Consider the following 26542-nt stretch of genomic DNA (forward strand, 5'->3'; position numbering starts at 1 on the left):
AGAGGAGGGAGGAGGGTTGGGCGCTAAAGGAGGGAGGAGGGTTGGGCGCTAGAGGAGGGAAGGGCGCTAGAGGGAGGTATGAGGGTTGGGCGCTAAAGGAGGGAGGAGTGTTGGGCGCTAGAGGAGGGAGGAGTGTTGGGCGCTAGAGGAGGGAGGAGTGTTGGGCGCTAGAGGAGGGAGGAGTGTTGGGCGCTAGAGGAGGGAGGAGTGTTGGGCGCTAGAGGAGGTAGGAGGGTTGGGCGCTAGAGGAGGGAGGAGTGTTGGGCGCTAGAGGAGGTAGGAGGGTTGAGAGCTAGAGGAGGTAGGAGGGTTGGGCGCTAGAGGAGGGAGGAGGGTTGGGCGCTAGAGGAGGGAGGAGTGTTGGGCGCTAGAGGAGGGAGGAGTGTTGGGCGCTAGAGGAGGGAGGAGTGTTGGGCGCTAGAGGAGGTAGGAGGGTTGGGCGCTAGAGGAGGGAGGAGTGTTGGGCGCTAGAGGAGGGAGGAGTGTTGGGCGCTAGAGGAGGGAGGAGGGTTGGGCGCTAGAGGAGGGAGGAGTGTTGGGCGCTAGACGAGGGAGGAGTGTGGGGCGCTAGAGGAGGTAGGAGTGTTGGGCGCTAGAGGAGGGAGGAGGGTTGGGCGCTAGAGGAGGTAGGAGGGTTGGGCGCTAGAGGAGGGAGGAGTGTTGGGCGCTAGAGGAGGTATGAGGGTTGGGCGCTAGAGGAGGGAGGAGTGTTGGGCGCTAGAGGAGGGAGGAGTGTTGGGCGCTAGAGGAGGGAGGAGGGTTGGGCGCTAGAGGAGGGAGGAGTGTTGGGCGCTAGAGGAGGGAGGAGGGTTGGGCGCTAGAGGAGGTAGGAGGGTTGGGCGCTAGAGGAGTGAGGAGTGTTGGGCGCTAGAGGAGGGAGGAGGGTTGGGCGCTAGAGGAGGGCGCTAGAGGAGGGAGGAGTGTTGGGCGCTAGAGGAGGTAGGAGTGTTGGGCGCTAGAGGAGGTAGGAGGGTTGGGCGCTAGAGGAGGTAGGAGGGTTGGGCGCTAGAGGAGGTAGGAGGGTTGGGCGCTAGAGGAGGGAGGAGGGTTGGGCGATAGAGGAGGTAGGAGGGTTGGGCGCTAAAGGAGGGAGGAGGGTTGGGCGCTAGAGGAGGTAGGAGGGTTGGGCGCTAGAGGAGGGAGGAGGGTTGGGCGCTAAAGGAGGGAGGAGTGTTGGGCGCTAGAGGAGGTAGGAGGGAAGGGCGCTAGAGGAGGGAGGAGTGTTGGGCGCTAGAGGAGGGAGGAGTGTTGGGCGCTAGAGGAGGGAGGAGGGTTGGGCGCTAGAGGAGGGAGGAGTGTTGGGCGCTAGAGGAGGGAGGAGGGTTGGGCGCTAGAGGAGGGCGGAGGGAAGGGCGCTAGAGGAGGGAGGAGTGTTGGGTGCTAGAGGAGGGAGGAGTGTTGGGCGCTAGAGGAGGGTGGAGGAATGGGCGCTAGAGGAGGGCGCTAGAGGAGGGAGGAGTGTTGGGCGCTAGAGGAAGGAGGAGTGTTGGGCGCTAGAGGAGGTAGGAGGGTTGAGAGCTAGAGGAGGGAGGAGGGTTGAGAGCTAGAGGAGGTAGGAGGGTTGGGCGCTAGAGGAGGGAGGAGGGTTGGGCGCTAAAGGAGGGAGGAGGGTTGGGCGCTAGAGGAGGGAAGGGCGCTAGAGGGAGGTAGGAGGGTTTGGCGCTAAAGGAGGGAGGAGTGTTGGGCGCTAGAGGAGGGAGGAGTGTTGGGCGCTAGAGGAGGGAGGAGTGTTGGGCGCTAGAGGAGGGAGGCGTGTTGGGCGCTAGAGGAGGTAGGAGGGTTGGGCGCTAGAGGAGGGAGGAGTGTTGTGCGCTAGAGGAGGTAGGAGTGTTGGGCGCTAGAGGTAGGAGGGTTGGGCGCTAGAGGAGGGAGGAGTGTTGGGCGCTAGAGGAGGGAGGAGGGTTGGGCGCTAGAGGAGGTAGGAGGGTTGGGCGCTAGAGGAGGGAGGAGTGTTGGGCGCTAGAGGAGGGAGGAGGGTTGGGCGCTAGAGGAGGGAGGAGGGTTGGGCGCTAGAGGAGGGAGGAGTGTTGGGCGCTAGACGAGGGAGGAGTGTTGGGTGCTAGAGGAGGTAGGAGTGTTGGGCGCTAGAGGAGGGAGGAGGGTTGGGCGCTAGAGGAGGGAGGAGGGTTGGGCGCTAGAGGAGGTAGGAGGGTTGGGCGCTAGAGGAGGGAGGAGTGTTGGGCGCTAGAGGAGGTATGAGGGTTGGGCGCTAGAGGAGGGAGGAGTGTTGGGCGCTAGCGGAGGGAGGAGTGTTGGGCGCTAGAGGAGGTAGGAGGGTTGGGCGCTAGAGGAGGGAGGAGGGTTGAGAGCTAGAGGAGGTAGGAGGGTTGGGCGCTAGAGGAGGGAGGAGGGTTGGGCGCTAGAGGAGGGAGGAGGGTTGGGCGCTAGAGGAGGGAGGAGGGTTGGGCGCTAGAGGAGGGAGGAGGGTTGGGCGCTAGAGGAGGGAGGAGGGTTGAGAGCTAGAGGAGGTAGGAGGGTTGGGCGCTAGAGGAGGGAGGAGGGTTGGGCGCTAAAGGAGGGAGGAGGGTTGGGCGCTAGAGGAGGGAAGGGCGCTAGAGGGAGGTAGGAGGGTTGGGCGCTAAAGGAGGGAGGAGTGTTGGGCGCTAGAGGAGGGAGGAGTGTTGGGCGCTAGAGGAGGGAGGAGTGTTGGGCGCTAGAGGAGGGAGGCGTGTTGGGCGCTAGAGGAGGTAGGAGGGTTGGGCGCTAGAGGAGGGAGGAGGGTTGGGCGCTAGAGGAGTGAGGAGTGTTGGGCGCTAGAGGAGGGAGGAGGGTTGGCGCTAGAGGAGGGCGCTAGTGGAGGGAGGAGTGTTGGGCGCTAGAGGAGGTAGGAGGGTTGGGCGCTAGAGGAGGTAGGAGGGTTGGGCGCTAGAGGAGGTAGGAGGGTTGGGCGCTAGAGGAGGTAGGAGGGTTGGGCGCTAGAGGAGGGAGGAGGGTTGGGCGATAGAGGAGGTAGGAGGGTTGGGCGCTAAAGGAGGGAGGAGTGTTGGGCGCTAGAGGAGGTAGGAGGGTTGGGCGCTAGAGGAGGGAGGAGGGTTGGGCGCTAGAGGAGGGAGGAGTGTTGGGCGCTAGAGGAGGTAGGAGGGAAGGGCGCTAGAGGAGGGAGGAGTGTTGGGCGCTAGAGGAGGGAGGAGGGTTGGGCGCTAGAGGAGGGAGGAGTGTTGGGCGCTAGAGGAGGGAGGAGGGTTGGGCGCTAGAGGAGGGCGGAGGGAAGGGCGCTAGAGGAGGGAGGAGTGTTGGGTGCTAGAGGAGGGAGGAGTGTTGGGCGCTAGAGGAGGGTGGAGGAATGGGCGCTAGAGGAGGGCGCTAGATTAGGGAGGAGTGTTGGGCGCTAGAGGAGGGAGGAGTGTTGGGCGCTAGAGGAGGTAGGAGGGTTGAGAGCTAGAGGAGGGAGGAGGGTTGAGAGCTAGAGGAGGTAGGAGGGTTGGGCGCTAGAGGAGGGAGGAGGGTTGGGCGCTAGAGGATGGAGGAGGGTTGGGCGCTAGAGGAGGGAGGAGGGTTGGGCGCTAGAGGAGGGAGGAGGGTTGAGAGCTAGAGGAGGTAGGAGGGTTGGGCGCTAGAGGAGGGAGGAGGGTTGGGCGCTAGAGGAGGTAGGAGGGTTGAGAGCTAGAGGAGGTAGGAGGGTTGGGCGCTAGAGGAGGGAGGAGGGTTGGGCGCTAGAGGAGGGAGGAGGGTTGGGCGCTAAAGGAGGGAGGAGGGTTGGGCGCTAGAGGAGGGAAGGGCGCTAGAGGGAGGTAGGAGGGTTGGGCGCTAAAGGAGGGAGGAGTGTTGGGCGCTAGAGGAGGGAGGAGTGTTGGGCGCTACAGGAGGGAGGAGTGTTGGGCGCTAGAGGAGGGAGGCGTGTTGGGCGCTAGAGGAGGTAGGAGGGTTGGGCGCTAGAGGAGGGAGGAGTGTTGTGCGCTAGAGGAGGTAGGAGTGTTGGGCGCTAGAGGAGGTAGGAGGGTTGGGCGCTAGAGGAGGTAGGAGGGTTGGGCGCTAGAGGAGGTAGGAGGGTTGGGTGCAAGAGGAGGGTGGAGGGAAGGACGCTAGAGGAGGGTGGAGGGAAGGACGCTAGAGGAGGGTGGTATGGAAGGGCGCTAGAGGAGGGTGGAGGGATAGACACTAGCGGAAGGATGGGCGCTAGAGGAGGGCGGAGGGTTGGGCGCTAGAGGAGGGAGGTGTGTTGGGCGCTAGAGGAGGTAGGAGGGTTGGGCGCTAGAGGAGGGACGAGGGTTGGGCGCTAGAGGAGGTAGGAGGGTTGGGCGCTAGAGGAGGTAGGAGGGTTGGGCGCTAGAGGAGGTAGGAGGGTTGGGCGCTAGAGGAGGGACGAGGGTTGGGCGCTAGAGGAGGTAGGAGGGTTGGGCGCTAGAGGAGGTAGGAGGGTTGGGCGCTAGAGGAGGTAGGAGGGTTGGGCGCTAGAGGAGGTAGGAGGGTTGGGCGCTAGAGGAGGTAGGAGGGTTGGGCGCTAGAGGAGGTAGGAGGGTTGGGCACTAGAGGAGGTAGGAGGGTTGGGCGCTAGAGGAGGTAGGAGGGTTGGGCGCTAGACGAGGGAGGAGTGTTGGGCGCTAGAGGAGGTAGGAGGGTTGGGCGCTAGAGGAGGGAGGAGGGTTGGGCGCTAGAGGAGGGAGGAGTGTTGGGCGCTAGAGGAGGTAGGAGGGTTGGGCGGTAGAGGAGGTAGGAGGGTTGGGCGCTAGAGGAGGTAGGAGGGTTGGGCGCTAGAGGAGGTAGGAGGGTTGGGCGCTAGAGGAGGTAGGAGGGTTGGGCGCTAGAGGAGTGAGGAGTGTTGGGCGCTAAAGGAGGGAGGAGTGTTGGGCGCTAGTGGAGGGAGGAGTGTTGGGCGCTAGAGGAGGTATGAGTGTTGAGCGCTAGAGGAGGGAGGAGTGTTGGGCGCTAGAGGAGGTAGGAGGGTTGGGCGCTAGAGGAGGGAGGAGTGTTGGGCGCTAGAGGAGGTAGGAGTGTTGGGCGCTAGAGGAGGTAGGAGGGTTGGGCGCTAGAGGAGGTAGGAGGGTTGGGCGCTAGAGGAGGTAGAAGGGTTGGGTGCTAGAGGAGGGTGGAGGGAAGGACGCTAGAGGAGGGTGGAGGGAAGGGCGCTAGAGGAGGGTGGAGGGTTGGGTGCTAGAGGGAGGTAGGAGGGTTGGGGCTAGAGGAGGGAGGAGTGTTGGGCGCTAGAGGAGGGAGGAGGGTTGGGCGCTAGAGGAGGTAGGAGGGTTGGGCGCTAGAGGAGGTAGGAGGGTTGGGCGCTAGAGGAGGTAGGAGGGTTGGGCGCTAGAGGAGGTAGGAGGGTTGGGCGCTAGAGGAGGTAGGAGGGTTGGGCGCTAGAGGAGGGAGGAGTGTTGGGCGCTAGAGGAGTGAGGAGTGTTGGGCGCTAAAGGAGGGAGGAGTGTTGGGCGCTAGAGGAGGTAGGAGGGTTGGGCGCTAGAGGAGGTAGGAGTGTTGGGCGCTAGAGGAGGTAGGAGGGTTGGGCGCTAGAGGAGGTAGGAGGGTTGGGCGCTAGAGGAGGTAGGAGGGTTGGGCGCTAGAGGGAGGTAGGAGGGTTGGGCGCTAGATGAGGTAGGAGTGTTGGGCGCTAGAGGAGATAGGAGGGTTGGGCGCTAGAGGGAGGTAGGAGGGTTGGGCGCTAGAGGAGGTAGGAGGGTTGGGCGCTAGAGGAGGGAGGAGTGTTGGGCGCTAGAGGAGGGAGGAGTGTTGGGCGCTAGAGGAGGGAGGAGGGTTCGGCGCTAGAGGAGGGAGGAGGGTTGGGCGCTAGAGGAGGGAGGAGTGTTGTGCGCTAGAGGAGGGAGGAGTTTTGGGCGCTAGAGGAGGGAGGAGGGTTGGGCGCTAGAGGAGGGAGGAGTGTTGGGCGCTAGAGGAGGGAGGAGTGTTGGGCGCTAGAGGAGGGAGGAGTGTTCGGCGCTAGAGGAGGGAGGAGGGTTGGGCGCTAGAGGAGGGAGGAGTGTTGGGCGCTAGAGGAGGGAGGAGGGTTGGGCGCTAGAGGAGGGAGGAGGGTTGGGCGCTAGAGGAGGGAGGAGTGTTGGGCGCTAGAGGAGGTAGGAGGGTTGGGCGCTAGAGGAGGTAGGAGGGTTGGGCGCTAGAGGAGGTAGGAGGGTTGGGCGCTAGAGGAGGGAGGAGTGTTGGGCGCTAGAGGAGGTAGGAGGGTTGGGCGCTAGAGGAGGTAGGAGGGTTGGGCGCTAGAGGAGGGAGGAGGGTTGGGCGCTAGAGGAGGTAGGAGGGTTGGGCGCTAGAGGAGGTAGGAGGGTTGGGCGCTAGAGGAGGTAGGAGGGTTGGGCGCTAGAGGAGGTAGGAGGGTTGGGCGCTAGAGGAGGGAGGAGGGTTGGGCGCTAGAGGAGGTATGAGGGTTGGGCGCTAGAGGAGGTAGGAGGGTTGGGCGCTAGAGGAGGTAGGAGGGTTGGGCGCTAGAGGAGGTAGGAGTGTTGGGCGCTAGAGGAGGTAGGAGGGTTGGGCGCTAGAGGAGGTAGGAGGGTTGGGCGCTAGAGGAGGTAGGAGTGTTGGGCGCTAGAGGAGGTAGGAGGGTTGGGCGCTAGAGGGAGGTAGGAGGGTTGGGCGCTAGAGGAGGGAGGAGGGTTGGGCGCTAGAGGAGGTAGGAGGGTTGGGCGCTAGAGGAGGGAGGAGTGTTGGGCGCTAGAGGAGTGAGGAGTGTTGGGCGCTAAAGGAGGGAGGAGTGTTGGGCGCTAGAGGAGGTAGGAGGGTTGGACGCTAGAGGAGGTAGGAGGGTTGGGCGCTAGAGGAGGTAGGAGGGTTGGGCGCTAGAGGAGGTAGGAGGGTTGGGCGCTAGAGGAGGTAGGAGGGTTGGGCGCTAGAGGAGGTAGGAGGGTTGGGCGCTAGAGGAGGTAGGAGGGTTGGGCGCTAGAGGGAGGTAGGAGGGTTGGGCGCTAGAGGAGGTAGGAGTGTTGGGCGCTAGAGGAGATAGGAGGGTTGGGCGCTAGAGGGAGGTAGGAGGGTTGGGCGCTAGAGGAGGTAGGAGGGTTGGGCACTAGAGGAGGGAGGAGTGTTGGGCGCTAGAGGAGGGAGGAGTGTTGGGTGCTAGAGGAGGGAGGAGTGTTCGGCGCTAGAGGAGGGAGGAGGGTTGGGCGCTAGAGGAGGGAGGAGTGTTGTGCGCTAGAGGAGGGAGGAGTGTTGGGCGCTAGAGGAGGGAGGAGGGTTGGGCGCTAAAGGAGGGAGGAGGGTTGGGCGCTAGAGGAGGTAGGAGGGTTGGGCGCTAGAGGAGGTATGAGGGTTGGGCGCTAGAGGAGGGAGGAGTGTTGGGCGCTAGAGGAGGGAGGAGTGTTGGGCGCTAGAGGAGGTAGGACCGTTGGGCGCTAGAGGAGGTAGGAGGGTTGGGCGCTAGAGGAGGTAGGAGGGTTGGGCGCTAGAGGAGGGAGGAGTGTTGGGCGCTAGAGAAGGGAGGAGTGTTGGGCGCTAGAGGAGGTAGGAGGGTTGGGCGCTAGAGGAGGTAGGAGGGTTGGGCGCTAGAGGAGGTAGGAGGGTTGGGAGCTAGAGGAGGGAGGAGAGTTGGGCGCTAGAGGAGGTAGGAGGGTTGGGCGCTAGAGGAGGTATGAGGGTTGGGCGCTAGAGGAGGTAGGAGTTTTGGGCGCTAGAGGAGGAAGGAGAGTTGGGCGCTAGAGGAGGGAGGAGAGTTGGGCGCTAAAGGAGGGAGGAGAGTTGGGCGCTAGAGGAGGGAGGAGTGTTGGGCGCTAGAGGAGGTAGGAGGGTTGGGCGCTAGAGGAGGGATGAGGGTTGGGTGCTAGAGGAGGGAGGAGAGTTGGGCGCTAGAGGAGGGAGGAGAGTTGGGCGCTAGAGGAGGTAGGAGGGTTGGGCGCTAGAGGAGGGATGAGGGTTGGGCGCTAGAGGAGGGATGAGGGTTGGGTGCTAGAGGACGGATGGAGAGGAGGATGTCTAGGAGTCTTTGTGGCTGTCAGCTTCATGCTGCACTGTTTACACTGATTAATGCAATGAACCAGAATAAGCTGCATGACATACCCAACTACTGTACAGACAGTAAACCTCACCGCTCTGCATACTGTCTACAGACAGTAAACCTCACCGCTCTGCATACTGTCTACAGACAGTAAACCTCACCGCTCTGCATACTGTCTACAGACAGTAAACCTCACCGCTCTGCATACTGTCTACAGACAGTAAACCTCACCGCTCTGCATACGGTCTACAGACAGTAAACCTTACCGCTCTGCATACGGTCTACAGACAGTAAACCTCACCGCTCTGCATACGGTCTACAGACAGTAAACCTCACCGCTCTGCATACTGTCTACAGACAGTAAACCTCACCGCTCTGCATACGGTCTCCAGACAGTAAACCTCACTGCTCTGCATACTGTCTACAGACAGTAAACCTCACCGCTCTGCATACGGTCTACAGACAGTAAACCTCACCGCTCTGCATACGGTCTAGAGACAGTAAACCTCACCGCTCTGCATACTGTCTACAGACAGTAAACCTCCCCGCTCTGCATACACAATATATAATTGCTGTACACACGGAAACCACATAGACTGAAGCTCACTATGAAGCTAGTCTTTGTACACCAGAGACCAGCAAACTACCCCATAATGAAAACATTTCAGCAACAATGGACTTCATTAAAGACACATCTGTGTGCCATTTGGTAATCAATTAATGTTTTACAGTGTCCATGTCAATCTGTTTTTATGAACTTCTATTTCTTTGTCAATGCTGCCTTTCACATGAAAGATGCTACTGTGATTACTGTTTGTCTGATGCTCACACACTGTGTGTGTGTGTGTGTGTGTCTGTCTGTCTGTCTGTCTGTCTGTCTGTGTGTCTGTCTGTGTCTGGTGTGTGTGTGCGTCTGTGTGTCTGTCTGTCTGTCTGTCTGTGTCTGGTGTGTGTGTGCGTCTGTGTGTCTGTCTGTCTGTCTGTCTGTCTGTGTCTGGTGTGTGTGTGCGTCTGTCTGTCTGTCTGTCTGTGTCTGGTGTGTGTGTGCGTCTGTCTGTCTGTCTGTCTGTCTGTCTGTCTGTCTGTCTGTGTCTGGTGTGTGTGTGCGTCTGCGTTTCTCTTCACAGAAGGGTGCAGGATGCTGAAGAAGAAAGGTTCTAAGAGTCCAGGTCCGATCCGGCGCAGCAAGTCTCCTGCTGAATCGAGTGAGCTCATTGTTGTCTCAACTACTATGTGACTCCATGCTGGCCCACATAGACTTTATTACAGATTCTACTACTCACCTTTACTATGAGCATCCATCCAGCCACCCTGATTCTAAATGCAGCTAGATTTAAACCATCTGACATGGATGCATGTGGTTATTACTGTTTTTACATGTCATTATCATAATGTGACTTTCTGTTCTATTGATTTTGTTTCATTCATTTTTTTTTATGTTGAATTGTATGTCTGTAATTTGCATGTTGTTGTCCAGGATTTGATTGCACAGTCAGTGTGTTTAAACCCTGGTGCCCGTTGTTGTCTGTTCTGTCTGCCATGTCTGTCTTTACTGTGAGTGAGACAGTGAGGCTGACAATGTTTACTGGTGGGCACTGCCCTCTAACCTCAACACAACACCTTCTGCATGCTGTGTTGCCCAATACTCCCACTAATAAATCAAAATGGGGACACAAAAAAATCCAGCCTTTGTTTGATCCGGATAATGTGAGCAGATTATGAATTACAAAATGATACTAACCCAGATCTGCTGTCCTAAGCATTGGTGAAAATATGAAATATGAAAAGGAAACAAAGGTAGTGGAGGATTGTAAATACCTCACATCTGTCTCTAGCGCTTGGAGCTATTATTATCGGTGACATACGCTAACTGTGGAGGGGGAGGGGCCGAACAAGATAGACAGACAGAGATTTGAAGAGAACAATCAGGAGTGGGCAGCAATCTCCTTCAGCACTAACTACTAGACCTGTTATAACTACTAGACCTGTTATGACTACTAGACCTGTTATATCTACTAGACCTGCTATACCTACTGGACCTGTTATACCTACTAGACCTGTTATGACTACTAGACCTGTTATGACTACTAGACCTGTTATGACTACTAGACCTGTATACCTACTAGACCTGTTATACCTACTAGACCTGTTATACCTACTAGACCTGTTATACCTACTAGACCTGTTATAACTACTAGACCTGTTATGACTACTAGACCTGTTATACCTACTGGACCTGTTATACCTACTGGACCTGTTATACCTACTAGACCTGTTATGACTACTAGACCTGTTATGACTACTAGACCTGTTATGACTACTAGACCTGTTATACCTACTGGACCTGTTATACCTACTAGACCTGTTATGACTACTAGACCTGTTATGACTACTAGACCTGTTATGACTACTGGACCTGTTATACCTACTGGACCTGTTATACCTACTAGACCTGTTATGCCTACTATACCTGTTATACCTACTGGACCTGTTATACCTACTAGACCTGTTATACATACTAGACCTGTTATACATACTAGACCTGTTATACCTACCAGACCTGTTATACCTACCAGACCTGTTATACCTACTAGACCTGTTATACCTACTGGACCTGTTATACCTACTACACCTGTTATATCTACTAGACCTGTTATACCTACTAGACCTGTTATACCTACTAGACCTGTTATACCTACTAGACCTGTTATACCTACTAGACCTGTTACGACTACTAGACCTGTTACGACTACCAGACCTGTTTCGACTACTAGACCTGTTATACCTACTAGACCTGTTATACCTACTAGACCTGTTATACCTACTAGACCTGTTACGACTACTAGACCTGTTACGACTACCAGACCTGTTTCGACTACTAGGCCTGTTTCGACTACTAGGCCTGTTATACCTACTAGACCTGTTATACCTACTAGACCTGTTATGACTACTAGGCCTGTTATACCTACTAGGCCTGTTATACCTACTAGACCTGTTATACCTACTAGACCTGTTATGACTACTAGGCCTGTTATACCTACTAGACCTGTTATACCTACTTTACCTGTTATACCTACTAGACCTGTTATGACTACTAGACCTGTTATGACTACTAGACCTGTTATACCTACGAGACCTGTTATACCTACTACACCTGTTATGACTACTAGACCTGTTACGACTACTAGACCTGTTATACCTATTGGACCGGTTATACCTACTAGACCTGTTATACCTACTACACCTGTTACGACTACTAGACCTGTTGTACCTATTGGACCGGTTATACCTACTAGTCCTGTTATACCTACTAAACCTGTTATACCTACTAGACCTGTTATGACTACTAGACCTGTTATACCTACTAGACCTGTTATACCTACTAGAAATGTTATACCTACTAGAAATGTTATACCTACTAGACCTGTTATACCTACTAGACCTGTTATACCTACTAGACCGGTTATACCTACTAGTCCTGTTATACCTACTAGACCTGTTATACCTACTAGTCCTGTTATACCTACTAAACCTGTTATACCTACTGGACCTGTTATACCTACTAGACCTGTTATACCTACTAGACCTGTTATACCTACTAGACCTGTTATGACTACTAGACCTGTTATGACTACTAGACCTGTTATACCTACTAGACCTGTTATACCTACTATACCTGTTATACCTACTAGACCTGTTATGACTACTAGACCTGTTATGACTACTAGACCTGTTATACCTACTTTACCTGTTATGACTACTAGACCTGTTATACCTACTTGACCTTTTATACCTATTGGACTTTTTATACCTACTGGACCTGTTATATCTACTAAACCTGTTATGACTACTAGACCTGTTATACCTACTAAACCTGTTATGACTACTAGACCTGTTATGACTACTAGACCTGTTATATCTACTAGACCTGTTATGACTACTAGACCTGTTATGACTACTAGACCTGTTATACCTACTAGACCTGTTATACCTGCTAGACCTGTTATGACTACTAGACCTGTTATACCTGCTGGTCCTGTTATACCTACTAGACCTGTTATACCTGCTGGTCCTGTTATACCTACTAGACCTGTTAACACTACTTGACCTGTTATGACTACTAGACCTGTTATGACTACTAGACCTGTGATGACTACTAGAGCGGTTATGACTACTAGAGCGGTTATGACTACTAGACCTGTTATACCTACTAGACCTGTTATACCTACTAGACCTGTTATGACTACTAGACCTGCTATATCTACTAGACCTGTTATGCCTACTGGACCTGTTATACCTACTAGACCTGTTATACCTACTAGACCTGTTATGCCTACTAGACCTGTTATACCTACTATACCGTTATGACTACCCGACCTGTTATGACTACCCGACCTGTTATGACTACCTGACCTGTTATGACTACTAGACCTGTTTTGACTACTAGACCTGTTATACCTACTGGACCTGTTATGACTACTAGACCTGTTATGACTACTAGACCTGTTATGACTACTAGACCTGTTATGACTACTAGACCTGTTATACCTACTAGACCTGTTATGACTACTAGACCTGTTATGACTACTAGACCTGTTATGCCTACTGGACCTGTTATATCTACTAGACCTGTTATACCTACTAGACCTGTTATGCCTACTAGACCTGTTATACCTACTAGACCTGTTATACCTACTAGACCTGTTATGACTACTAGACCTGTTATACCTACTAGACCTGTTATACCTACTATACCTGTTATACCTACTGGACCTGTTATGACTACTAGACCTGTTATGCCTACTAGACCTGTTAATACTACTAGACCTGTTATGACTACTCGACCTGTTATGACTACTAGACCTGTTATACCTACTAGACCTGTTATACCTACTAGACCTGTTATACCTGCTAGACCTGTTATACCTGTTACACCTGTTATGACTACTAGACCTGTTATACCTACTAGACCTGTTATGACTACTAGACCTGTTATGACTACTAGACCTGTTATGCCTACTGGACCTGTTATATCTACTAGACCTGTTATACCTACTAGACCTGTTATGCCTACTAGACCTGTTATACCTACTAGACCTGTTATACCTACTAGACCTGTTATGACTACTAGACCTGTTATACCTACTAGACCTGTTATACCTACTATACCTGTTATACCTACTGGACCTGTTATGACTACTAGACCTGTTATGCCTACTAGACCTGTTAATACTACTAGACCTGTTATGACTACTCGACCTGTTATGACTACTAGACCTGTTATACCTGCTAGACCTGTTATACCTGCTAGACCTGTTATACCTGCTAGACCTGTTATACCTACTAGACCTGTTATACCTACTAAACCTGTTATGACTACTAGACCTATTATACCTGCTAGACCTGTTATGCCTACTGGACCTGTTATGCCTACTGGACCTGTTATACCTACTAAACCTGTTATGACTACTAGACCTGTTATACCTACTAGACCTGTTATACCTACTAGACCTGTTATACCTACTTGACCTCTTATGACTACTAGACCTGTTATGACTACTAGACCTGTTATACCTACCAGACCTGTTATACCTACTTGACCTGTTATGACTACTAGACCTGTTATACCTGCTGGTCCTGTTATACCTACTAGACCCGTTATACCTGCTGGTCCTGTTATACCTACTAGACCTGTTAACACTACTTGACCTGTTATGACTACTAGACCTGTTATGACTACTAGACCTGTGATGACTACTAGACCTGTGATGACTACTAGACCTGTTATGACTACTAGACCTGTTATACCTGCTAGACCTGTTATGACTACTAGACCTGTTATACCTACTAGACCTGTTATACCTACTAGACCTGTTATACCTGCTAGACCTGTTATACCTGCTACACCTGTTACGACTACTAGACCTGTTTTGACTACTAGACCTGTTATACCTGCTAGACCTTTTATACCTACTAGACCTGTTATACCTACTGGACCTGTTATGACTACTAGACCTGTTATACCTACTAGACCTGTTATGACTACTAGACCTGTTATGACTACTAGACCTGTTATGACTACTAGACCTGTTATGACTACTAGACCTGTTATACCTACTAGACCTGTTATGACTACTCGATCTGTAATGACTACTAGACCTGTTTTGACTACTAGACCTGTTATACCTACTGGACCTGTTATACCTACTAGACCTGTTATACCTACTAGACCTGTTATACCTACTAGACCTGTTATACCTACTATACCTGTTATACCTACTGGACCTGTTATGACTACTAGACCTGTTATACCTACTAGACCTGTTATGACTACTAGACCTGTTATATCTACTAGACCTGTTATACCTACTAGACCTGTTATGACTACTAGACCTGTTATGACTACTAGACCTGTTATGCCTACTAGACCTGTTATGACTACTAGACCTGTTAATACTACTAGACCTGTTAATACTACTAGACCTGTTAATACTACTAGACCTGTTATGACTACTCGACCTGTTATGACTACTAGACCTGTTTTCACTACTAGACCTGTTATACCTACTAGACCTGTTATGACTACTAGACCTGCTATATCTACTAGACCTGTTATGCCTACTGGACCTGTTATACCTACTAGACCTGTTATACCTACTAGACCTGTTATGCCTACTAGACCTGTTATACCTACTATACCTGTTATACCTACTGGACCTGTTATGACTACTAGACCCGTTATACCTACTAGACCCGTTATGACTACTAGACCTGTTATGACTACTAGACCTGTTATACCTACTGGACCTGTTATACCTACTAGACCTGTTATGACTACTAGACCTGTTATGACTACCAGACCTGTTATGACTACCAGACCTGTTATGACTACCAGACCTGTTATATCTACTAGACCTGTTATACCTACTAGACCTGTTATGACTACTCGACCTGTTATGACTACTAGACCTGTTATACCTACTAGACCTGTTATGACTACCCGACCTGTTATGACTACTAGACCTGTTTTGACTACTAGACCTGTTATACCTACTGGACCTGTTATACCTACTAGACCTGTTATGACTACTAGACCTGTTATGACTACTAGACCTGTTATACCTACTAGACCTGTTATGCCTACTAGACCTGTTATACCTACTATACCTACTGGACCTGTTATGACTACTAGACCTGTTATGCCTACTAGACCTGTTAATACTACTAGACCTGTTATGACTACTAGACCTGTTATGACTACTCGACCTGTTTTCACTACTAGACCTGTTATACCTACTAGACCTGTTATACCTACTAGACCTGTTATGACTACTAGACCTGTTATATCTACTAGACCTGTTATGCCTACTGGACCTGTTATACCTACTAGACCTGTTATACCTACTAGACCTGTTATGCCTACTAGACCTGTTATACCTACTAGACCTGTTATACCTACTATACCTGTTATACCTACTGGACCTGTTATGACTACTAGACCCGTTATACCTACTAGACCCGTTATGACTACTAGACCTGTTATGACTACTAGACCTGTTATGACTACTAGACCTGTTATACCTACTAGACCTGTTATGACTACTAGACCTGTTATGACTACTAGACCTGTTATGACTACTAGACCTGTTATACCTACCAGACCTGTTATACCTACTTGACCTGTTATGACTACTAGACCTGTTATACCTGCTGGTCCTGTTATACCTACTAGACCTGTTATACCTACTAGACCTGTTATACCTACTAGACCTGTTAACACTACTTGACCTGTTATGACTACTAGACCTGTTATGACTACTAGACCTGTGATGACTACTAGAGCGGTTATGACTACTAGACCTGTTTTCACTACTAGACCTGTTATACCTACTAGACCTGTTATGACTACTAGACCTGCTATATCTACTAGACCTGTTATGCCTACTGGACCTGTTATACCTACTAGACCTGTTATGCCTACTAGACCTGTTATACCTACTAAACCTGTTATACCTACTGGACCTGTTATGACTACTAGACCTGTTATACCTACTAGACCCGTTATGACTACTAGACCTGTTATGACTACTGGACCTGTTATACCTACTGGACCTGTTATGACTACTAGACCTGTTATACCTACTAGACCTGTTATGACTACTAGACCTGTTATGACTACTAGACCTGTTATGACTACCAGACCTGTTATATCTACTAGACCTGTTATACCTACTAGACCTGTTATGACTACTCGACCTGTTATGACTACCCGACCTGTTATGACTACCCGACCTGTTATGACTACCCGACCTGTTATGACTACTAGACCTGTTTTGACTACTAGACCTGTTATACCTACTGGACCTGTTATGACTACTAGACCTGTTATACCTACTAGACCTGTTATGACTACTAGACCTGTTATGACTACTAGACCTGTTATACCTACTAGACCTGTTATGACTACTAGACCTGTTATGACTACTTGACCTGTTATATCTACTAGACCTGTTATGCCTACTGGACCTGTTATATCTACTAGACCTGTTATACCTACTAGACCTGTTATGCCTACTAGACCTGTTATACCTACTATACCTGTTATACCTACTGGACCTGTTATGACTACTAGACCTGTTAATACTACTAGACCTGTTATGACTACTAGACCTGTTTTCACTACTAGACCTGTTTTCACTACTAGACCTGTTATACCTACTAGACCTGTTATACCTACTAGACCTGTTATGACTACTAGACCTGTTATATCTACTAGACCTGTTATACCTACTAGACCTGTTATGCCTACTGGACCTGTTATACCTACTAGACCTGTTATACCTACTAGACCTGTTATGCCTACTAGACCTGTTATACCTACTATACCTGTTATACCTACTGGACCTGTTATGACTACTAGACCTGTTATACCTACTAGACCCGTTATGACTACTAGACCTGTTATGACTACTAGACATGTTATACCTACTGGACCTGTTACGACTACTAGACCTGTTATACCTACTAGACCTGTTATGACTACTGGACCTGTTATCACTACTAGACCTGTTATGACTACTAGACCTGTTATGACTACTAGACCTGTTATACCTACCAGACCTGTTATACCTACTTGACCTGTTATGACTACTAGACCTGTTATACCTGCTGGTCCTGTTATACCTACTAGACCTGTTATACCTGCTGGTCCTGTTATACCTACTAGACCTGTTAACACTACTTGACCTGTTATGACTACTAGACCTGTGATGACTACTAGAGCGGTTATGACTACTAGACCTGTTATGACTACTAGACCTGTTATACCTGCTAGACCTGTTATGACTACTAGACCTGTTATACCTACTAGACCTGTTATACCTACTAGACCTGTTATACCTACTGGACCTGTTATGACTACTAGACCTGTTATACCTACTAGACCTGTTATGACTACTAGACCTGTTTTGACTACTAGACCTGTTATACCTGCTAGACCTGTTATACCTGCTAGACCTGTTATACCTACTAGACCTGTTATACCTACTAAACCTGTTATGACTACTAGACCTATTATACCTGCTAGACCTGTTATGACTACTAGACCTGTTATGCCTACTGGACCTGTTATACCTACTGGACCTGTTATACCTACTAGACCTGTTATGCCTACTAGACCTGTTATACCTACTAGACCTGTTATACCTACTTGACCTGTTATGACTACTAGACCTGTTATGACTACTAGACCTGTTATACCTACTAAACCTGTTATGACTACTAGACCTGTTATACCTACTAGACCTGTTATACCTACTAGACCTGTTATACCTACTAGACCTGTTAACACTACTTGACCTGTTATGACTACTAGACCTGTGATGACTACTAGAGCAGTTATGACTACTAGACCTGTTATGACTACTAGACCTGTTATACCTGCTAGACCTGTTATGACTACTAGACCTGTTATACCTACTAGACCTGTTATACCTACTAGACCTGTTATACCTACTGGACCTGTTATGACTACTAGACCTGTTATACCTACTAGACCTGTTATGACTACTAGACCTGTTTTGACTACTAGACCTGTTATACCTGCTAGACCTGTTATACCTGCTAGACCTGTTATACCTACTAGACCTGTTATACCTACTAAACCTGTTATGACTACTAGACCTATTATACCTGCTAGACCTGTTATGACTACTAGACCTGTTATGCCTACTGGACCTGTTATACCTACTGGACCTGTTATACCTACTAGACCTGTTATGCCTACTAGACCTGTTATACCTACTAGACCTGTTATACCTACTTGACCTGTTATGACTACTAGACCTGTTATGACTACTAGACCTGTTATACCTACTAAACCTGTTATGACTACTAGACCTGTTATACCTACTAGACCTGTTATACCTACTAGACCTGTTATACCTACTTGACCTGTTATGACTACTAGACCTGTTATGACTACTAGACCTGTTATACCTACCAGACCTGTTATACCTACTTGACCTGTTATGACTACTAGACCTGTTATACCTGCTGGTCCTGTTATACCTACTAGACCCGTTATACCTGCTGGTCCTGTTATACCTACTAGACCTGTTAACACTACTTGACCTGTTATGACTACTAGACCTGTGATGACTACTAGACCTGTGATGACTACTAGACCTGTTATGAATACTAGAGCGGTTATGACTACTAGACCTGTTATGACTACTAGACCTGTTATACCTACTAGACCTGTTATACCTACTAGACCTGTTATACCTGCTACACCTGTTATACCTGCTACACCTGTTACGACTACTAGACCTGTTTTGACTACTAGACCTTTTATACCTACTAGACCTGTTATACCTACTAGACCTGTTATACCTACTTGACCTGTTATGACTACTAGACCTGTTATGACTACTAGACCTGTTATACCTACCAGACCTGTTATACCTACTTGACCTGTTATGACTACTAGACCTGTTATGACTACTAGACCTGTTATATCTACTAGACCTGTTATACCTACTAGACCTGTTATACCTACTGGACCTGTTATGACTACTAGACCTGTTATACCTACTAGACCTGTTATGACTACTAGACATGTTATGACTACTAGACCTGTTATGACTACTAGACCTGTTATATCTACTAGACCTGTTATACCTACTAGACCTGTAAAGACTACTCGATCTGTTATGACTACTAGACCTGTTATATCTACTAGACCTGTTATACCTACTAGACCTGTAAAGACTACTCGATCTGTTATACCTACTAGACCTGTTATACCTACTGGACCTGTTATACCTACTAGACCTGTTATACCTACTATACCTGTTATACCTACTGGACCTGTTATGACTACTAGACCTGTTATACCTACTAGACCTGTTATGACTACTAGACCTGTTATGACTACTAGACCTGTTATATCTACTAGACCTGTTATACCTACTAGACCTGTTATGACTACTAGACCTGTTATGACTACTAGACCTGTTAATACTACTAGACCTGTTATGACTACTCGACCTGTTATGACTACTAGACCTGTTTTCACTACTAGACCTGTTATACCTACTAGACCTGTTATGACTACTAGACCTGTTATGACTACTAGACCTGTTATGCCTACTGGACCTGTTATACCTACTAGACCTGTTATACCTACTAGACCTGTTATGCCTACTATACCTGTTATATCTACTATACCTGTTATACCTACTGGACCTGTTATACCTACTATACCTGTTATACCTACTGGACCTGTTATGACTACTAGACCTGTTATACCTACTAGACCTGTTATGACTACTAGACCTGTTATGACTACTAGACCTGTTATATCTACTAGACCTGTTATACCTACTAGACCTGTTATGACTACTAGACCTGTTATGACTACTAGACCTGTTAATACTACTAGACCTGTTATGACTACTCGACCTGTTATGACTACTAGACCTGTTTTCACTACTAGACCTGTTATACCTACTGGACCTGTTATGACTACTGGACCTGTTATGACTACTGGACCTGTTATGCCTACTGGACCTGTTATACCTACTAGACCTGTTATACCTACTAGACCTGTTATGCCTACTAGACCTGTTATACCTACTATACCTGTTATACCTACTGGACCTGTTATGACTACTAGACCCGTTATACCTACTAGACCCGTTATGACTACTAGACCTGTTATGACTACTAGACCTGTTATACCTACTGGACCTGTTATGACTACTAGACCTGTTATACCTACTAGACCTGTTATGACTACTAGACCTGTTATGACTACTAGACCTGTTATGACTACCAGACCTGTTATATCTACTAGACCTGTTATACCTACTAGACCTGTTATGACTACTCGACCTGTTATGACTACTCGACCTGTTATACCTACTAGACCTGTTATGACTACCCGACCTGTTATGACTACTAGACCTGTTTTGACTACTGGACCTGTTATACCTACTGGACCTGTTATACCTACTAGACCTGTTATACCTACTGGACCTGTTATACCTACTAGACCTGTTATACCTACTAGACCTGTTATGACTACTAGACCTGTTATGACTACTAGACCTGTTATACCTACTAGACCTGTTATGCCTACTAGACCTGTTATACCTACTATACCTGTTATACCTACTGGACCTGTTATGACTACTAGACCTGTTATGCCTACTAGACCTGTTAATACTACTAGACCTGTTATGACTACTCGACCTGTTATGACTACTAGACCTGTTTTCACTACTAGACCTGTTATACCTACTAGCCCTGTTATGACTACTAGACCTGTTATAGCTACTAGACCTGTTATACCTACTAGACCTGTTATGCCTACTAGACCTGTTATACCTACTAGACCTGTTATGCCTACTAGACCTGTTATGCCTACTAGACAGACCTGTTATGCCTACTGGACCTGTTATGCCTACTAGACCTGTTATACCTACTAGACCTGTTATACCTACTATACCTGTTATACCTACTGGACCTGTTATACCTACTGGACCTGTTATGACTACTAGACCTGTTATACCTACTAGACCTGTTAACACTACTAGACCTGTTATGACTACTAGACCTGTTATGACTACTAGACCTGTGATGACTACTAGACCTGTTATGACTTCTAGACCTGTTATACCTACTAGACCTGTTATGACTACTAGACCTGTTATGACTTCTAGACCTGTTATACCTGCTAGACCTGTTATGACTACTCAACCTGTTATACCTACTAGACCTGTTATGACTACTAGACCCGTTATACCTACTAGACCTGTTATACCTACTGGACCTGTTATGACTACTAGACCTGTTATGACTACTAGACCTGTTATGACTACTAGACCTGTTATGACTACTAGACCTGTTATGACTACTAGACCTGTTTTGACTACTTGACCTGTTTTGACTACTTGACCTGTTATACCTACTGGACCTGTTATACCTACTAGACCTGTTATGCCTACTAGACCTGTTATACCTACTAGACCTGTTATACCTACTAGACCTGTTATGCCTACTAGACCTGTTATACCTACTAGACCTGTTATACCTACTATACCTGTTATACCTACTGGACCTGTTATGACTACTAGACCCGTTATACCTACTAGACCCGTTATGACTACTAGACCTGTTATGACTACTAGACCTGTTATGACTACTAGACCTGTTATACCTACTAGACCTGTTATGACTACTAGACCTGTTATGACTACTAGACCTGTTATGACTACTAGACCTGTTATACCTACCAGACCTGTTATACCTACTTGACCTGTTATGACTACTAGACCTGTTATACCTGCTGGTCCTGTTATACCTACTAGACCTGTTATACCTACTAGACCTGTTATACCTACTAGACCTGTTAACACTACTTGACCTGTTATGACTACTAGACCTGTTATGACTACTAGACCTGTGATGACTACTAGAGCGGTTATGACTACTAGACCTGTTTTCACTACTAGACCTGTTATACCTACTAGACCTGTTATGACTACTAGACCTGCTATATCTACTAGACCTGTTATGCCTACTGGACCTGTTATACCTACTAGACCTGTTATGCCTACTAGACCTGTTATACCTACTAAACCTGTTATACCTACTGGACCTGTTATGACTACTAGACCTGTTATACCTACTAGACCCGTTATGACTACTAGACCTGTTATGACTACTGGACCTGTTATACCTACTGGACCTGTTATGACTACTAGACCTGTTATACCTACTAGACCTGTTATGACTACTAGACCTGTTATGACTACTAGACCTGTTATGACTACCAGACCTGTTATATCTACTAGACCTGTTATACCTACTAGACCTGTTATGACTACTCGACCTGTTATGACTACCCGACCTGTTATGACTACCCGACCTGTTATGACTACCCGACCTGTTATGACTACTAGACCTGTTTTGACTACTAGACCTGTTATACCTACTGGACCTGTTATGACTACTAGACCTGTTATACCTACTAGACCTGTTATGACTACTAGACCTGTTATGACTACTAGACCTGTTATACCTACTAGACCTGTTATGACTACTAGACCTGTTATGACTACTTGACCTGTTATATCTACTAGACCTGTTATGCCTACTGGACCTGTTATATCTACTAGACCTGTTATACCTACTAGACCTGTTATGCCTACTAGACCTGTTATACCTACTATACCTGTTATACCTACTGGACCTGTTATGACTACTAGACCTGTTAATACTACTAGACCTGTTATGACTACTCGACCTGTTATGACTACTAGACCTGTTTTCACTACTAGACCTGTTATACCTACTAGACCTGTTATACCTACTAGACCTGTTATGACTACTAGACCTGTTATATCTACTAGACCTGTTATACCTACTAGACCTGTTATGCCTACTGGACCTGTTATACCTACTAGACCTGTTATACCTACTAGACCTGTTATGCCTACTAGACCTGTTATACCTACTATACCTGTTATACCTACTGGACCTGTTATGACTACTAGACCTGTTATACCTACTAGACCCGTTATGACTACTAGACCTGTTATGACTACTAGACATGTTATACCTACTGGACCTGTTACGACTACTAGACCTGTTATACCTACTAGACCTGTTATGACTACTGGACCTGTTATCACTACTAGACCTGTTATGACTACTAGACCTGTTATGACTACTAGACCTGTTATACCTACCAGACCTGTTATACCTACTTGACCTGTTATGACTACTAGACCTGTTTTGACTACTAGACCTGTTATACCTACCAGACCTGTTATACCTACTTGACCTGTTATGACTACTAGACCTGTTATACCTGCTGGTCCTGTTATACCTACTAGACCTGTTATACCTGCTGGTCCTGTTATACCTACTAGACCTGTTAACACTACTTGACCTGTTATGACTACTAGACCTGTGATGACTACTAGAGCGGTTATGACTACTAGACCTGTTATGACTACTAGACCTGTTATACCTGCTAGACCTGTTATGACTACTAGACCTGTTATACCTACTAGACCTGTTATACCTACTAGACCTGTTATACCTACTGGACCTGTTATGACTACTAGACCTGTTATACCTACTAGACCTGTTATGACTACTAGACCTGTTTTGACTACTAGACCTGTTATACCTGCTAGACCTGTTATACCTGCTAGACCTGTTACACCTACTAGACCTGTTATACCTACTAAACCTGTTATGACTACTAGACCTATTATACCTGCTAGACCTGTTATGACTACTAGACCTGTTATGCCTACTGGACCTGTTATACCTACTGGACCTGTTATACCTACTAGACCTGTTATGCCTACTAGACCTGTTATACCTACTAGACCTGTTATACCTACTTGACCTGTTATGACTACTAGACCTGTTATGACTACTAGACCTGTTATACCTACTAAACCTGTTATGACTACTAGACCTGTTATACCTACTAGACCTGTTATACCTACTAGACCTGTTATACCTACTAGACCTGTTAACACTACTTGACCTGTTATGACTACTAGACCTGTGATGACTACTAGAGCGGTTATGACTACTAGACCTGTTATGACTACTAGACCTGTTATACCTGCTAGACCTGTTATGACTACTAGACCTGTTATACCTACTAGACCTGTTATACCTACTAGACCTGTTATACCTACTGGACCTGTTATGACTACTAGACCTGTTATACCTACTAGACCTGTTATGACTACTAGACCTGTTTTGACTACTAGACCTGTTATACCTGCTAGACCTGTTATACCTGCTAGACCTGTTATACCTACTAGACCTGTTATACCTACTAAACCTGTTATGACTACTAGACCTATTATACCTGCTAGACCTGTTATGACTACTAGACCTGTTATGCCTACTGGACCTGTTATACCTACTGGACCTGTTATACCTACTAGACCTGTTATGCCTACTAGACCTGTTATACCTACTAGACCTGTTATACCTACTTGACCTGTTATGACTACTAGACCTGTTATGACTACTAGACCTGTTATACCTACTAAACCTGTTATGACTACTAGACCTGTTATACCTACTAGACCTGTTATACCTACTAGACCTGTTATACCTACTTGACCTGTTATGACTACTAGACCTGTTATGACTACTAGACCTGTTATGACTACTAGACCTGTTATACCTACTAAACCTGTTATGACTACTAGACCTGTTATACCTACTAGACCTGTTATGCCTACTAGACCTGTTATACCTACTAGACCTGTTATACCTACTTGACCTGTTATGACTACTAGACCTGTTATGACTACTAGACCTGTTATACCTACTAAACCTGTTATGACTACTAGACCTGTTATACCTACTAGACCTGTTATACCTACTAGACCTGTTATACCTACTAGACCTGTTAACACTACTTGACCTGTTATGACTACTAGACCTGTGATGACTACTAGAGCGGTTATGACTACTAGACCTGTTATGACTACTAGACCTGTTATACCTGCTAGACCTGTTATGACTACTAGACCTGTTATACCTACTAGACCTGTTATACCTACTAGACCTGTTATACCTACTGGACCTGTTATGACTACTAGACCTGTTATACCTACTAGACCTGTTATGACTACTAGACCTGTTTTGACTACTAGACCTGTTATACCTGCTAGACCTGTTATACCTGCTAGACCTGTTATACCTACTAGACCTGTTATACCTACTAAACCTGTTATGACTACTAGACCTATTATACCTGCTAGACCTGTTATGACTACTAGACCTGTTATGCCTACTGGACCTGTTATACCTACTGGACCTGTTATACCTACTAGACCTGTTATGCCTACTAGACCTGTTATACCTACTAGACCTGTTATACCTACTTGACCTGTTATGACTACTAGACCTGTTATGACTACTAGACCTGTTATACCTACTAAACCTGTTATGACTACTAGACCTGTTATACCTACTAGACCTGTTATACCTACTAGACCTGTTATACCTACTTGACCTGTTATGACTACTAGACCTGTTATGACTACTAGACCTGTTATACCTACCAGACCTGTTATACCTACTTGACCTGTTATGACTACTAGACCTGTTATACCTGCTGGTCCTGTTATACCTACTAGACCCGTTATACCTGCTGGTCCTGTTATACCTACTAGACCTGTTAACACTACTTGACCTGTTATGACTACTAGACCTGTGATGACTACTAGACCTGTGATGACTACTAGACCTGTTATGAATACTAGAGCGGTTATGACTACTAGACCTGTTATGACTACTAGACCTGTTATACCTACTAGACCTGTTATACCTACTAGACCTGTTATACCTGCTACACCTGTTATACCTGCTACACCTGTTACGACTACTAGACCTGTTTTGACTACTAGACCTTTTATACCTACTAGACCTGTTATACCTACTAGACCTGTTATACCTACTTGACCTGTTATGACTACTAGACCTGTTATGACTACTAGACCTGTTATACCTACCAGACCTGTTATACCTACTTGACCTGTTATGACTACTAGACCTGTTATGACTACTAGACCTGTTATATCTACTAGACCTGTTATACCTACTAGACCTGTTATACCTACTGGACCTGTTATGACTACTAGACCTGTTATACCTACTAGACCTGTTATGACTACTAGACATGTTATGACTACTAGACCTGTTATGACTACTAGACCTGTTATATCTACTAGACCTGTTATACCTACTAGACCTGTAAAGACTACTCGATCTGTTATGACTACTAGACCTGTTATATCTACTAGACCTGTTATACCTACTAGACCTGTAAAGACTACTCGATCTGTTATACCTACTAGACCTGTTATACCTACTGGACCTGTTATACCTACTAGACCTGTTATACCTACTATACCTGTAATACCTACTGGACCTGTTATGACTACTAGACCTGTTATACCTACTAGACCTGTTATGACTACTAGACCTGTTATGACTACTAGACCTGTTATATCTACTAGACCTGTTATACCTACTAGACCTGTTATGACTACTAGACCTGTTATGACTACTAGACCTGTTAATACTACTAGACCTGTTATGACTACTCGACCTGTTATG

At 47.5% G+C, this 26542-nt stretch overlaps 1 protein-coding gene across 2 annotated transcripts in view; it reads left to right on the top strand.

Moving 5' to 3' along the window:
- LOC106563431 (neuronal migration protein doublecortin) overlaps window positions 1–26542 on the top strand; it is a 140221-nt gene that overhangs the window by 100533 nt on the left and 13146 nt on the right. For both annotated transcript variants that reach the window (XM_082958239.1, XM_082958240.1), the window contains one exon: window positions 8998–9075. In XM_082958239.1, coding sequence (XP_082814365.1) covers window positions 8998–9075 — 78 coding nt within the window. The remainder of the gene's footprint in view (window positions 1–8997; window positions 9076–26542) is intronic.

This window comes from Salmo salar, chromosome 11, assembly GCF_965601325.2.
Source record: "Salmo salar chromosome 11, fSalSal1, whole genome shotgun sequence".
In the NCBI taxonomy this organism is placed as follows: Eukaryota; Metazoa; Chordata; class Actinopteri; order Salmoniformes; family Salmonidae; genus Salmo; species Salmo salar.